General features: G+C 42.6%; 1 protein-coding gene across 2 annotated transcripts in view; it reads right to left on the bottom strand.

Moving 5' to 3' along the window:
* Nucleotides 1-3,867, bottom strand: part of LOC109872430 (ephrin-A5b) — a 117,298-nt gene extending 113,431 nt beyond the window's left edge. For both annotated transcript variants that reach the window (XM_020463634.2, XM_020463643.2), the window contains exon 1: nucleotides 2,737-3,867. In XM_020463634.2, coding sequence (XP_020319223.1) covers nucleotides 2,737-2,861 — 125 coding nt within the window. In that variant the 5' untranslated portion in view covers nucleotides 2,862-3,867. The remainder of the gene's footprint in view (nucleotides 1-2,736) is intronic.
* Between the last annotated feature and the right edge of the window lie 12,231 nt (nucleotides 3,868-16,098).

Genomic DNA, 16,098 nt, shown 5'->3' with positions numbered 1-16,098 from the left:
AATCTATATGTCTCATATTTTACGATGACACACAAGTGCAGCACGTATTGAAGCCTCGTTAGCTTCTCCTGTCAGTTTTCTTTTCTTCAATTTCAACTCTCAACCAGAGATTTACAGCGAGCCTACTCAAACGTTTTAATTTCGGCGTCTTTATTTTTTCCCTCCCCTGGAACTAAGTAAACGGTCAGCCCATCTGGAGTGAATCAAGTGGTCCACAGAGCCGCCAGTCAAAGTCTTTGTGAAAAATGTGCACCCCCTAATGAAACCGTGTCTATCAGTGTAAGACATCAGATTGAGCCCAACTTTGCGTTTCTTGTATTGAATAAAGCGGCACACAAATAAACAACTGGCTTAAGCTGGAGTGCAGAGCTGGACCACAACAGTCACGGTGGAGTGTATCAGCGCTGGGGATCTCTAGTCTACAGCTAGAACAGCCCAACCCCAGCTCTTAGTAGGCCTCTATGCTGAACCCTACACTTGTACCATCACCACTAATTGCTCTCAGCGATTCATCTTTTTTTTTCTCACAAACTTCAAACTGAATATAAATAGTTATACAAGAGCGTCTGCATAGCTACAATTAATAACTTTAAAAAAAATGTATTTGGAGAATTAGCTTAGGGGCTTCAAACATCATATAGTGAACAGCTAAAACCGCATTGGAAATAGCCCAGAGTTAATGGTGATATAGAAAGTCATAAATACTCATTTAAAGTTAAAATAACACATAAAATAAGAAGCTAAAGTAAAAATATTTTTGGACTATGTAAAGTGTGATTGTCTGCTATTAAGTTTTCCAGAAAATGTTATTTATTTCCATCAACATATTTTTATTACATGTATGGCCTCTGTTGAAAACGGCATTAGCTAGACGTTCTATGCTACGGGTTCAAGGAAATCTAAAGGTCAACCTACGCTGACCTTATTCTCACTGTAATACTGCTACATTGGTGCTTTATTGTACCACTCAATACAAATAGATATTTTCATGAATATGATGAATACACATCTTGGACACACATCTTCTTAGTCCTATAAATAACTATGTTTGCAAAACTCTTTTCTCTCTTGATCAATTTCAATGTTGTTTAAAATGATTCGATACAAATATTTTTTCTCCACTAAAATAAAACTATTATTTTGCCAATTCTTTGTTGATATCACCCATACTTTGTGGAAAAGTTTCAGATTATAATGTATCCTAACAGCTACATGCACGCTTGGATGTCCAACATCTTTATTCAATAGCCAAGAAACTAAAGTTCGTTACATCATTTGATATCTAAGAAATCCATTAGGTGGGTTTTTAGGGGGCAAAATGTGGTTCGGAACTTTGTTTGTGAATGTATCCCTCAAATAGGCTACCATTGCGAGCACAATGGTTTTGGAGCAGAAGTGTCCCAGTTCCCGAACTACCTGGCCGTGGGCTAATCATTTGCTGGATACATTCTACATTTCCTATTTTGATCATCAATTTATTTTAATGTTTGTGATTTTAGACTGTATGAAAATAACGTTACCTATCGAAACTCGCACGAAGTAGAATACGTTAATGCAGCAAAAGTGATTTGTTTTCAGAACTTTAACTTTTCAGTCAACCTCCAATTGAATTACAGTATTTACATAGGCTGTTAATTACATATCTATGACTTAAATCTATAAACCAAAGTAATCGCATAATGATACTATAATTCTAAGTAGGTGAAACGATTTTGGGGAAAAATCCAGAAGAGTTTGACTTTTTTCATAGGATTAAAACATGTTTTCCGAATGAGAACAATACGTGGATTGGATAAATCCTTGGTGAACAGCTCATATCATGATCAAAATACAATAAATTAAAATACGAAATTAAGTCCAACCTATATCAGCCTGTCGAAGCGTTTTGTTCCTGATTGAGTAGGCAAGGCCTATTGATTTCTGATCATCTTCAAAATTGTAAGAGGGATCCGCAAATGTGCCGATAGGCTACAACTAGTGCCGATAGGCTACAACTAGTGCCAAAACATAAACTGAAGGCCTACAGACTTGACTGGTTCCCTTTCCACCCCGCTTGTTGTTCTTACAAATACGAAATCTGGGTTAATCATGGTGCCATGATTGACCAGCATTTGCTACCTGGAGAGGAATTCCGCCTCCTTCGAAGATTAGAGAAGTAAGCTACAAATACGCGTGTACGCCGTCCAAACAACGCAATGGTACACGCGCTATCCTACATGGGCCAACAGCAGGCTTACTCTAATCAAATAGCGTTCCATGATTTAACCCGGTGTCTATCCAGAAAACCGACACTCGCGCCCACTCTTAGGTGGGGGTTAGATTCAGTAACACCGAATGCTGGTACTGGAACACCCGATCATTTACTCTCCAACAGTGCGCTTTTCGGGTAACACATCGAAGGCTTATTATATGCCAAGATGACAGATTTGATAACTTGACGAGTTTGATTACTGTTGATTGCATACAATTCAGTGTAGCATCTATCCCAAATAGGCTAGCCTAAATCCAACCCGGTGTGCACAGGTTGTGTTCTGTTGCATCAATAGCCTACCCACATTTTTGGGAAATATAACCCATCTGAGTGAAGTGCTCAATAGGCAGTAATCTATATCTTAAATGAAAGGCATCGCCATCGATCTATATATTTGATCCACCGAAACGTATTGGTCCACACGGGCCGCCCCTGGAGAACATCGACTCGCTTCGGCCCCACTGGCCGCTCTGAGTGGCACCTACCTGGGGTTGGTTCGGTTCCAGAAGACGGCATAGCGGTCGGCCACCACCTTGGAGCTGGGTTCCTGGCTGAATACACACATCCATAGCACCAGAAAGACGAATAGCACCATCTCCACTTGCAGCATCACTACAGCAAAGTTCGGCACGTATTCCTCTTCGATGCGGGGTGACTGCGGGATCAGTCAGTTTAGGGTACACTTCAGCAGGAGAGATGCTTTGTCTTGTTTACATTTGTGTGGCTTTTCTGTCCTCTGTCGCAGTTTATGAATGGCAAAAATAGGCAAGACAATTCAACAACAGAAAATCGCTGTCTCCTACCCCAAGGTGCGAGAGGCTTTGATAGCGCAACCTGCAACAGAGATGACGCCTCGTTGGTCAATTGGAATCACACTTAATTTGACGACAGTAGCAGGTGAAGTTATCAAATGCAAGGGTCACTGTGGTTAGTGCTTCTCTCTTCAGGTTCAGTGTCTGGTTCAGTTGTATGGTATGTGCATGGGACATCCGTTTTTGACGGTTCCAGTATGCGTAAAAATTACTCCTAGGCCAGACAAAATATGTTCACACAAATATACATATAGGGATATCAAACAAATATTGATAAAACGGTTGTTAGAAGTCCCCTCTAACAGACTACAGCCGTCTCTGTACGGTCATGCGCTGAGCTGGATCGGTGTCAAGATTGAGTAAGGAAAACGAGCCATATGTGTCCAATGTCCCCCTATAGCTGGTGTCCAATGTCCCCCTATAGCTGGTGTCCTTCAATGTCCACGTTTTCAGAGATGGAACTTTGGAAAGCCATATAGGCAACCCCCGGTTGTAGTCTAGTCCTTTTTTCGTAACGCTGTCTCTGCTCCGTTCGCAGACTGGCCGGAAAAAAAGGCAGCTATCCTTTCTCAGCGCTGTCTTGATAGTGTCAAGGGGGTGGGGAGGAGTCCGTCCTCGAGCCTCTCTCATGCGCTACTGTGGGGTGACAGTAGAGACGCTTCTTTACCCGGAGTCCAAATGGCAGCATTCCACTGCATCCTCTTCATATATAAGCATAGGAGAGAAAAAATAAAACACGCTTTATTCATGTGCTTCTTTCCCCCTGATGTTTAGATTCAACGGGACGAGACTAAAGGGACGGTGAGAGCAAAGGCAGCTCGGTGCAGCCAGAAAGTGGGTTCGGTTACAAGCGAACGGAGGATAGTCCCATTGGTTCGAATTTTGAATGGGCGTCACACTAACAAAGCAAAAGCCCTCCCCTCCCAACCGAACTAATTCAATTACTATGAGGTAGCTGAAAGTATCGTTTGCACTGGGAGAAGGAGCTCAGTACAGGGACCGAGCAATAGCCTGTCAGATCACACTGATTAACGCACTGCGCAGGCTATTTCATTACCGAGCAAACGGACACAGACCAAGGTTCGAGTTACGATCTGGACCGATATGGTGTGTGTGTTTGTATCTCATTAACTCAGAATAGAATCGAACACAACACATTGTCTGTTCTTTTGACACACATTTGTAGCCCTGGGTCTATAGCGATCTTGTGATTTGAAAGAAACTGCAACAATACATTTTTCATCCAGAGTTTCTTCATGATGACATGACCCTCCGCAGCGGATGGATATCCAAACTTGTTGCAGTGTGGTATCGATGCAGCGCCCAGACGCCCCATAGTGGAGACAAGGAAAATCAGCCAAAGCTACTCCTACAGTACAATTGGCAAGACGAAGTCCGACTCGATACAGAGGTTATGAAAACATGTTATGGCAATACTAGATATGTATTTTACAGAGAGTATAGAACCTTTAAGATGCATAAAACATTATATTAAATGTTAGCAAGTGAGACTTCAGGGTGAACTATGGGCATGGTGAATAATCTACATAATTATTAGCTACTCTTCTGTTTATTAGTGTGGCTTGCGAACGCAGACACACTTTCGATATTTAACCGTTAGTAATTCGAGAAGCGTCAGAAAGTATTGTTACCACAACCGTTATAGTTGAAACTACACAGATATTAGCCACGTTTTAACCACTGTGTGACTGAATAGCAGGTGTCTGATGAGCCATAGCCGTTTTATTCAGCCAGCAGGTCATATATAGAGGGGCCAGGAGAAGAATAGGAGGGGAGCCAGAGAGAAGGAAAAGAGGAGGGATGGTGGCGGGGAGGAGGTTAGATGGGTCACAGCTCATACTTTAAAATAGTCCTTTTGACCTCGTCCTGGTAGCTGGTGTATACTGAACACACACACACACAGACTGGAACTCAGGCCACTGACAGCTACCAGGAGAGGAGGAGAGCCTAGAGGTCAAAGAACAGTCATTTTCACAGCCACTTTACAGCCATAACTGCATTCCTTTCCTGCTGGGTCTCTCTCTCTCTCTCTCTGTCTCTTGCTCGCTCTCCACACACACACACACACACACACACACACACACACACACACACACACACACACACACACACACACACACACACACACACACACACACACCCACAAACATACACCAACAATGCACAGACACTAATGTCTGTCCATAAAAGGAAGATTGGGCTGCTGTGTATGAGAACCCCCTACTGCCTACAATTCTCTTTATCAAGGAAACAGCCATTTACCCTGTCCCCTCTTAAACCCACACAAACAAACACACTACACACACACCAGATATTCTCTCTGTCCCCCTCTTTAACCTGCAGTCCCATTGGGTGGCTGTGATTACATCTATCTGCCACAGGCCTAGTTTTCTTCCAGGACCATCCACACATTCTCATGGAGAAATGACGAGGAGCTTGAACTCCATTTTCAAGAAAATTGTTTATTTTTTCACTTGATTGATTGGCATTGAAAAATGCAATTTCAACAAAGAACATTGTGATAGTACAGTCGTGGCCAAAAGTTTTGAGAATGACACTATGAATTTTCCCAACGTTTGCTGCTTCAGTGTCTTTAGATATTTTTGTCAGATGATACTATGGAATACTGAAGTATAATTACAAGCATTTCATAAGTGTCAAAGGCTTTTATTGACAATTACATGAAGTTGATGCAAAGAGTCAATATTTGCAGTGTTGACCCAGTCTATTTCAAGACCTCTGCAATCCACCGTGGCATGCTGTCAATTAACTTCTGGGCCACATCCTGACTAATGGCAGCCCATTCTTGCATAATCAATGCTTGGAGTTTGTCAGCATTTGTGGGCTTAGTTTTGCCTTATGGCAAGGTGCTCCATCATGCTGGAAAAGGCCATGTTTGTCACCAAACTGTTCCTGGATGGTTGGGAGAAGTTGCTCTCGGAGGATGTGTTGGTACCATTCTTTATTCATGGCTGTGTTCTTAGGCAAAATTGTGAGTGAGCCCACTCCCTTGACTGAGAAGCAACCCCACACATGAATGGTCTCAGGATGCTTTACTGTTGGCATGACACAGGACTGATGGTAGCGCTCATCTTGTCTTCTCAGGACAAGCTTTTTTCCGGATGTCCCAAACAATCAGAAAGGGGATTCATCAAAGAAAGTGACTTTACCCCAGTCCTCAGTAGTCCAATCCCTGTACCTTTTGCAGAATATCAGTCTGTCCCTGATGTTTTTCCTGGAGAGAAGTGGCTTCTTTGCTGCCCTTCTTGACACCAGGCCATCCTCCAAAAGTCTTGGCCTCAATGTGCGTGCAGATGCACTCACACCTGCCTGCTGCCATTCCTGAGCAAGCTCTGTACTGGTGGTGCCCTGATCCCACAGCTGAATCAACTTTAGGAGACGGTCCTGGCGCTTGCTGGACTTCCTTGGACGCCCTGAAGCCTTCTTCACAACAATTGAACCACTCTTTTTGAAGTTCTTGATGATCTGATAAATGGTTGATTTAGGTACAATCTTACTGGCAGCAATATCCTTGCTTGTGAAGCCCTATATGTGCAAAGCAATGATGATGGCACGTGTTTCCTTGCAGGTAACCATGATTGACAGAGGAAGAACAATGATTCCAAGCACCACCCTCCTTTTGAAACTACCAGTCTGTTGTTCGAACTCAATCAGCATGACAGAGTGATCTCAAGCCTTGTCCTCGTCAACACTCACACCTGTGTTAACGAGAGAATCACTGATATGATGTCAGCTGGTCCTTTTGTGGCAGGGCTGAAATGCAGTGGAAATGTTTTTGGGGGATTCAGTTAATTTGCATGGCAAAGAGGGACTTTGCAATTCATCTGATCACTCCTCATAACATTCTGGAGTATATGCAAATTGCCACCATATAAACTGAGGCAGCAGACTTTGTGAAAATTAATATTTGTGTCATTCTCAAAACTTTTGGCCACGACTGTAGTTGGCCATGTTTTTCAAGGTCTATGCAGAACATTGTAAGTGTCAGAAATCATCTTTTGGTTTATAACCCGCACACACACGACTGTATAAAGAGAAATTGAGTTGAACACGGGTCTTACTCGCTCTACTCCTGCTCTCTCCCTTCAATATCACTTCACACAGGAAGCATTGAGTGTGTCTAATCCATGTACTCACAACATACCAGGGGAATAAATACGCTCGGTCCCAAACCAACACAGGTCACACACACACACACACACACACACACACACACACACACACACACACACACACACACACACACACACACACACACACAGGTCAGTGGGAGTGAGTAGAGGACTGGCTGCTCAGTATGTAGGGTTCTTGTTGGTTAGCCAAATGTGTAATTAGAGAGTAAACAGTATCAGACAGCATCACAGACTCATTAAAGGGGTGTGAGACGAGAGCATGGGGAACCTAGCAAGTCTGGTATCAACTCTACAGCTCCATTTCTGGCTGTAATACAGTATCTGTACTCTCTTAGAACCTGGAGTCAGCAGAGGGGAAACCTCATTTTCTGTGGCTTCTTTGTTAGTCACAGCAACTTTAGCAACAAAAAAAGATATGTTTGGAAGCATTTGTCACTCACTCACTTATCCCCGTCGTGATGGCTGGTGCAGAAGAGCAGCAACAAACTTCTGTTGGTCTTGGGACGTCTTCTTCACTGTGCGGCAGCGCTGCTGATGTTGTTGGAGCTCAGACTACATTGTTCTCCTCCATATTGTCTTGGGCCTCCCCCTCTTACTGCCCAATGTATTCATTTGTGGCATCTGCAACAACAAAAAAACACAAATGAGGGAAAAAAACTATCAGACAACATGCAGTGACCTCCAAAAGTATTGAAGTATTGGGTCAGGGACACTTTTGTTTTGGCCCCCTAAAATGGAGGGACGATGTACAAAAAGTGCTGTAATTTCTAAACGGTTCACCCGATATGCATGACAACAAATAGTGGGTCTGTCTGCACGTTAACCTCATAGTCATCATTTTATAATTTTAAGTCCAAAGTGCTTGATTGCAGAGCCAAGACAACAACAAATCTGTCACTGTCCCAATCCTTTCGGAGCTCACTGTATGTAGCTAAAAGTAAATGCATTATCAGTCTACTTACCTTATATAAAATACAGGTGTAATACAGGTGTAATACAGGTGTAATAAAGGTGTAATCAAATCAAATTTATTTATATAGCCCTTCGTACATCAGCTGATATCTCAAAGTGCTGTACAGAAACCCAGCCTAAAACCCCAAACAGCAAGTAATACAGGTGTAATACAGGTGTAATACATGTGTAATAAAGGTGTAATACAGGTGTAATACAGGTGTAATACATGTGTAATACATGTGTAATAAAGGTGTAATACAGGTCTAATTGAACATAAACAGGCATAACCAGGAGATAAAACAGGTCTGAGCAGCAGGTCCTTCACAGGAGCTCAAAGACCACTTAGCCCCTCATCAGACACTCACAGCTCCTCCAGCATTGTTTGATGTGGGCCTGTATTATCTGGGTCAGGGGCTTAGGTCACTCTGGGCTAGTTGGTCAGAAGAGAACACTTTGACCCTGTAGTCTACCAGTAACTGTGCGTAATGCTTACAGGATGAACACATATTTTTACCAGTTTGTTCTGAAGATTACAATAGAGAGCTTGAGTACCTACGTGATTTATTCCAGTTACGTGAATTTCAAATCGGCAAATAACATATTAAATACGCATCGCTAATGGTGAAGAGTACTCATGACATATCTCCTATCTGTGTTGTAATGTTGGAAGAGAACCACATATAAGCATGTGTATAGACATGCAGTGTGTAATGTGTTCAGACATCGTGTAGCTCCCGGCCTCATTGGTACACAGCTCACACACACGTTAATATGATGCTCTCTCATTAGTTTAGACAACGGAGTCCGTGTGAGTTAGTACTACAGAGTGATCACTGCACATACAGTACGCTCCCGTGCTCTACAGAGGCACGCTGGGAGGGACCAAGACGATAGGTAATCACAGTAGAATCACGTCACTGAGAGGATCGAAAATGCTATGCTATAAAGTTATACTGGTCATTTGATATGAACAAGTACATTCAATTTTATACTTGGGTTATTACTAGTTTTACTTCATGCACCCCGTGTCCACTACAGTTTGACACCACAGTGTCTCTCCACCTGTTTTACCAGTCTAAGCTATGGTCCTCCTCATTGATGTCATTTCAGAGGTCATTGTAGGTCATTACACTGGATTTGACCTTGTGTCGGTGAATCATAAAAGTATAGATTTTTTTATCGTCCCATAACGAACACTCTTAAATTGAATCCGTTGGCGCTTGTTTCAGAGGAGAGGTCAAACTACTCCTACACTCAACGCCCACCACCATGTGGACGAACATTCTTGTCGTTATCACTGATAGGTTGCACCCCCCCCCTCCCCTCTCTCTCTCTTTAGACCGCATATCAGATGAGGTCTTTTATTGTCACACAATGCACTTCGAGCTTTAGCAAAGCAGATCACTCAGAGTGTCTGTGTCGCAGAGAAGACACCTCGGGTTGACGGAGTCATGAACAGCAGACGGGAATCAATAGGAAGGGACTAATCGGATATATTTGCTGGGACGGGCTCAGCCCTGAATGTCAATGATGGAGCGCTGATGGGGACTGATGCTGTCATTACTACACACTCTATGGAGCAGACAGGTGTAGGTGGGAGAAGACAGGACGAGCCCGTCTAGCCAATAAAGAGTAATATAGTGGGTTTCCCAGGCCTGCCGAGGGAGAGTTTTCCTGCATGAGTGAAAAGGGAGCAGTTAGTCATGCTACGTGTTGAGAGAAAGAAAGAGCGGGGGTCTGTGCGTGAGCGTGGAAAAGGGAGGCCGGTCTTATCTAGCCAAATAAATCTTTCCCATGACTGTTCTATCTCAATGTAAACATTATGAACACACACTTTTTTTTGTGTGTCTCTTAGATGAGTGAAAATAACAATGTAAAGCAGGTCGGGTCTAGGCGGGGCTGTTGGAAGTACAGTAAATGATGTAGAAGGAATAAGAACATTCTTTAGTAGGGTCCGTATCGGCCGACACCTGTAAAAGCAACTGTCCTCTGTCCGCCGTATACTTCGCCTCTCAGCAGCACAGATAGCGCTCTTCTTTTCTCACTTTTCTTTCCTTTTTCCACACAGAGTACACAGTAGCGTGCACTTTCTCTCACAGCACCTTCACAGACACATACAGGATGGAGCTTTAAGACCCTGCAGCCCACCAAATCCCCGGCTGCTGTATAAATGTTTATTTGGCGCTTTGTTTCTCTATGCCGGGTGTCTGCTACATTATTCTCTCGGTTTTTATCACACAGCTTACAAATGAGATCTAGTCCAGCTGGATTCTGCGTGTGTTCTCACGTCTTGGACAGACTGCGTGTGTGTGTCACAGGAGGTTGGTGGCACCTTAATTGGGAAGAATGGGCTCGTGGTAGTGGCTGGAGCGGGATGAGTGGAATGGCATCAAATACATGGTGTCCATGCTTTTGATGCCATTCCATTTGCGCCGTTCCAGCCATTATTATGAACTGTCCTCCCCTCAGCAGCCTCCACTGGTGTGTGTGTGTGTGTGTATGTGTGTGTGTGTACCTCAACAGGCTTTATTTTTGAAAACTCAATCCTAAAAATTGTATAATATATTCAGACAACCACATTATTGTACATATGACTTCTATACAGAACAGTTGTGTAACAGACTATTACGACCCAAAGGTGGGAGGAGAGAAGGCACACCACTGTTGAACATCTTTGTATGTCGTGCTCTTTCATTATAGAAATTCATGTAAAAAGCCTTTGATATGACCTTAATACAATCCAGTAGGCATTCTGGTCCATGGGGCTCTGACTTCTTTCAAGTCCCTGAATGAAATGGATGTTCCACATTCGTTTATTCCAGTCCTGTAGAAATGACTGAACACGTTGTGATTCAAAGGCAAGCGCAGACTTAATGGGGAGCCTTACTCAAAGCAAAATGGAAATAAAGGAATATTAGCCTTGTGTCAGTACTGTTCACAAGAAGATACATCTTCTTTAATACCGGTTTACTCTTCTCCTTCATTCTACATTCTCTCTCATTCTCTGTCCCGTTGCTACGTGTGAAGGGGGACAACTGAGTTCAGCCGTACATTACTGATCATAGCACAATAGCATTAGCGTATGGTGTTTAGCATGCTAATTAGCGTTAGCATCATGGATTGGCATTCGTCATAATGGGATGAGCTGAGATCCCAAGTTAACCAGAAGGTTTGTGACTCTGATCCGATGAAGACGGCGATAACCCAATAGGATCCCTGATAATAGGAAGAGAATTGGAATATTGAACGTGACAGAGTGTTTACAATGGTGGCTTAGAGAAGAAGCAATTTTTTTTTAAGTGACCATAAGAGGAACTAAGACGATTCAACAGCTTTCTTCGGGATTGTCACTTTATTCTACCCCTTGTTTCCATCAGAATACTATGAATTAGAGTCACCTCAGTTGTCTCCTTGCTTCAGGCATTGAGAGCCATAATCATAGTCACCGCCCAATCTTTTTTTATAATCTTGCGCAAAGGTAAACTCTTAATTAATCATTATCTCAAACATACTTTCTTGCAACTGTAGAGGGAATCTTATTTTTGACTAACCGTGGTTTGAATGTTTACCCACTGGGCAAATTTGTTGTTTTGAATCAACGTGGGGAAAAAAAAGTCAGCAACATATGGGAATTGCGTCTTTTTTTTCAATCCAACTTCGGTTGATCTCACATTGAAATCACGTAAGGTGACACCTCAAATGTAAATCAAAACTAGACGTTGAACTGCCCAGTGGGTACCCTCTTAGTGCCAGCCAATAGGATAGAGGAAAAGCTTTCTAGCATGGCGTCCATGTGGGTGGTTGATAACATTAGGAGGAAGTGACCCGAAGGAAGAGCCTAGTTTCATTCATGCCCTTATTTGTAAGGACCTCAATTGAGGGCTGCGTTCCTTCATAGTTGTTTTAATGTGAGAACATTCATATAGAGCCTGACACCAGAGTAATCCTCCTTCTATAGATGTCACTCAGTGTCCCTGATAGCCTATTTCCTTGCCTTATTCTTAATTTGTCATTTTTAATGGGAGGAAATAAGAGCGATTTGGAGCCTGCAGCAATTGCATCTGTGCCAATCTGGTAATCACACTCACGCACACACGCGCACGTGTTGCTTCTGGAAAAATATATTTTCAAAAGGTTTTCTTTGTTGAATTTTTAAAAAAAAATGATTTAGGAGTTTTAGCTTGAGTAATCGTCACCAGTGAGAATCAGGAGTGAGAGAACGTGCAGATCTAGCACGAGCACACAGTTTGGAATACAGGGGATGTCATGAGAAAGTGTTGAATTTAGCTTAAGTAAAGGATGATGGATTCACACGCACAAACCAGCACCAAAATTATACTGTCATACAGCGAGAGTTACTGCCCATGCTAATGCAGTGTCCAGAAGAGAAACACCCAAAGCCTTTCCTGGTCCCCACTTGCATGGTGATGTCATCATTCTGTTCACTGTCCTATGATGTCATCATACCGTTCCCGATGCTCCCATGATATGAAGCAGGAGATGTGAGCTCACTGCATAGTTCCCCACGGTAGTATCAATCACTTTGGCTATGGAGGAAACTGATGTGATGGACTGCGATCATGGCAGATCAGCTCCTCCTAACACACAGCTGGCAACATGGTCCAACCACTCCTCAGCCATCACTGTGACTTTTCCCTCTCAGGAAATAGTTTGATGTATTGGTGTCATTACCTATTTATACAGTAACTATATCAGGGGGACTACAAGAGATACGCATCTTTCATCACATAAGCATTTATTTAATAGAATCAGATTTTTATTACTTGATGCAACTCTGTAATACCTGAAAAACTCTTGGCCCTGGTAATTATAACCTGGTTATAGCCCTTGGTTCTCCTGGTCAGGTCATAAGGAAAAAGTCACCATTACAGTGTACCAATGAAAGCTATGATCTATGGTCTCAGGAGATGCACCTACTCATTCAAGGGTTTTTCTATATTTTTACTATTTTCTACATTGTAGAATAATAGTGCAGACATCATAACTATGAAATTACACATATGGAATCATGTAGTAACCAATAAAGTGTTAAACAATATATATTTTAGATTCTTCAAAGAAGCCACCCTTTGCCTTGATAACAGCTTTGCACACTCTTGGTATTCTCTCAACCTACTTAACGTGGAATGCTTTTCCAACAGTCTTGAAGTAGTTCTCACATATGCTGAGCACCTATTGGCTGCTTTTCCTTCACTCTGCGGTCCAACTCATCCCAAACCATCTCAATTGTGTTGAGATCGGTTGAATGTGGAGGCCTGGTCATCTGATGCAGCACTCCATCACTCTCCTTCTTGGTCAAATAGCCCTTAAACAGCCTGGAGGTGTGTACAGGTCAATGTCCTGTTGAAAAACAAGTGATAGTCCCACTAAGCGCAAACCAGATGGGATGGCATATCGCTGCATATTGCTGTGGTAGCCATGCTGGTTAAATGTGCCTTGAATTCTAAATACAGCAATACCAGCAAAGCACCCTCACACATCACACCTCCTCCTCCATGCTTCACAGTGGGAACCACACATGCAGAGATCATCCGTTCACCTACTCTGTGTCTCACAAAGACAAAGTGGTTGGAACCAAAAATCTCAAATTTGGACTCATCAGACCAAACAACAGATTTCCACCGGTCTAATGTCCATTGCTCGTGTTTCTTGGCCCAAGCAAGTCTCTTCTTATTATTGGTGTTCTTTAGTAGTGGATTCTTTGCAGCAATTCATCCATGAAGGCCTGATTCACGCTGTCTGCTCTGAACAGTTTATGTTGAGATGTGTCTGTTACTTGAACTCTGTGAATAATTTATTTGGGCTGCAAATTCTGAGGAAGGTAACTCCAATAAACTTATCCTCTGCAGCAGATGTAACTCTGGGTCTTCCTTTCCTGTGGCGGTCCTCATGAGAGCCAGTTTCATCATAGAGCTTGATGGTTTTTGCGACGGCACTTGAAGAAACTTTCAAAGTTCTTGACATTTTCCGGATTGACTGACCTCCATGTCTTAAAACCTCTTAAGGGTCCACCCCTTTTTTTCTATTTTTCACCTAAAATGACCTTTCCAAATCTAACTGCCTGCAGCTCACTGAAGCAAGGATATGCATATTCTTGGTACAATTTGAAAGGAAACACTTTGAAGTTTGTGGAAATGTGAAGTGAATGTAGGAGAATATAACACAATAGATGTGGTAAAGGATAATACAAAGAAGGGAATTTGTTTTTATTTTGCATTTGTTTTGTACCATCTTTGAAATGCAAGAGAAAGGCCATAATGTATTATTACAGTCCAGGTGCAATTTAGATTTCGGCCACTAGATGGCATCAGCGTATGCATGTTTTAGACTGATCCAATGAACCATTGTATTTCCGTTCAAAATGTTGTATCAAGACTGCCTAAATGTGCCTAATTTGTTTATTAATAACTTTATGTTCAAAATTGTGCACTATCCTCAAACAATAGCATGCCATTATTTCACTGTAATAGCTACTGTAAATTAGACAGTGCAGTCAGATTAACACAAATTTAAGTTTTCGGCCAATATCAGATATGTCTATGTCCTGCGAAATGTTCTTGTTACTTACAAACTCATGCTAATCGCATTAGCCTACGTTATCTCAACCATCCCGTGGATGGGACACCGATCTCGAAGAAGTTTTGAAGTAACGATGGACTGTCGCTTATCTTTGCTTATTTTTTTATTTTCTTGATGTCTTAACTATTATTCTACAATGTAGAAAATAGTAAAAAATAAAGAAAAACCCTGGAATGAGTAGGTGTGTCCAAACTTTTGACTGGTACTGTGTATGTGGTGCCCCAGTAAACTGCCACAATATGCCCTTAATACCAACATGTCAACACCGTGCATCCAACCAGGAGACAGGATATTGGAGCAATTACTTCCAGACTCAGGACAGCAGTCTCATAGGAGCAGGGGGTGTCGAGCTCCCTTTCCCTTTCTCTGATATATCTGTCTGTGTCAAACAGCCTAAATGGAGGCTCGGAGGGTGTCATAATTAGCATTGACATTTGCTGACAGAGAGGGTGAGTCCTCTGTGTGTGTCTGTGTGTTTGTGCATGTGCGCATGCGTGAGTGCGAGTACGTGGGGTCAGGTTCCTCTGGGATGATTGAGCAGAGAGAGATCTAATGGATAGGCCTGTTAGAGAGAGAGGTCTCTGGCTGTGTTAGATGGATGTCATTGCCTCAGGGACTCTGGTGCCAATCAACACTTTTCACCCAAATCATTTGCATTATAAACAGCCTGCTCTTGATGTGTCTCGCATTAATTTCTCGTTTTGTGAAACTCTAAACACTGTTTCAAGGGCTGTTAGTTACTGAACTGCTTTAGAATCAATCGTTTATGTAATTATAGGAAAACGGTTTTTAGAAGGCCTCGCCATGAAGTCATCTCTCGCCACAAAACACAGAGCCCTTCTCTTTTTTTCTAAAGTTTCACTCCGAATAATAACTGTTTTTGTTGTTATTCAAAAGCTTCACAACAAAACAGCCAAGACAAAAAAAGGGGTTTGAATTTGCCCTTCTGACTGTTTTTTTTAAACACTAGTTAAAAGAAACTATTCAAGTATCGCAGCAGCTGGCGACTCCAATGACACAGTTAGGAACAGTCGCGTGGAAAGCAGCGCACGCTAATTATCCGCCCTCGGGGGAACGTGGATCGCGTTCCTCTCCGTTTCAAGTCTTTAACTATCTCCCCTGCCTGATGAAACGCAGCCAGCACCACGGGTGAAGCGTTACAAATCAGATTTTAGCGCGCGGCCCCGTCTCTAATATCTGGTGACTGTGGTGAGCCGTGTGAGGTATATTGTCCCGTTGGAACAGTGATTAGCACGCTGATATGATTGGGCTTGTGTTACACTGCATGGGACCCATTGACTCAGCT

The sequence above is a fragment of the Oncorhynchus kisutch genome, linkage group LG3, assembly GCF_002021735.2.
Source record: "Oncorhynchus kisutch isolate 150728-3 linkage group LG3, Okis_V2, whole genome shotgun sequence".
Taxonomy (NCBI): Eukaryota; Metazoa; Chordata; class Actinopteri; order Salmoniformes; family Salmonidae; genus Oncorhynchus; species Oncorhynchus kisutch.
This window is presented reverse-complemented; position numbering and strand designations above follow the sequence as displayed.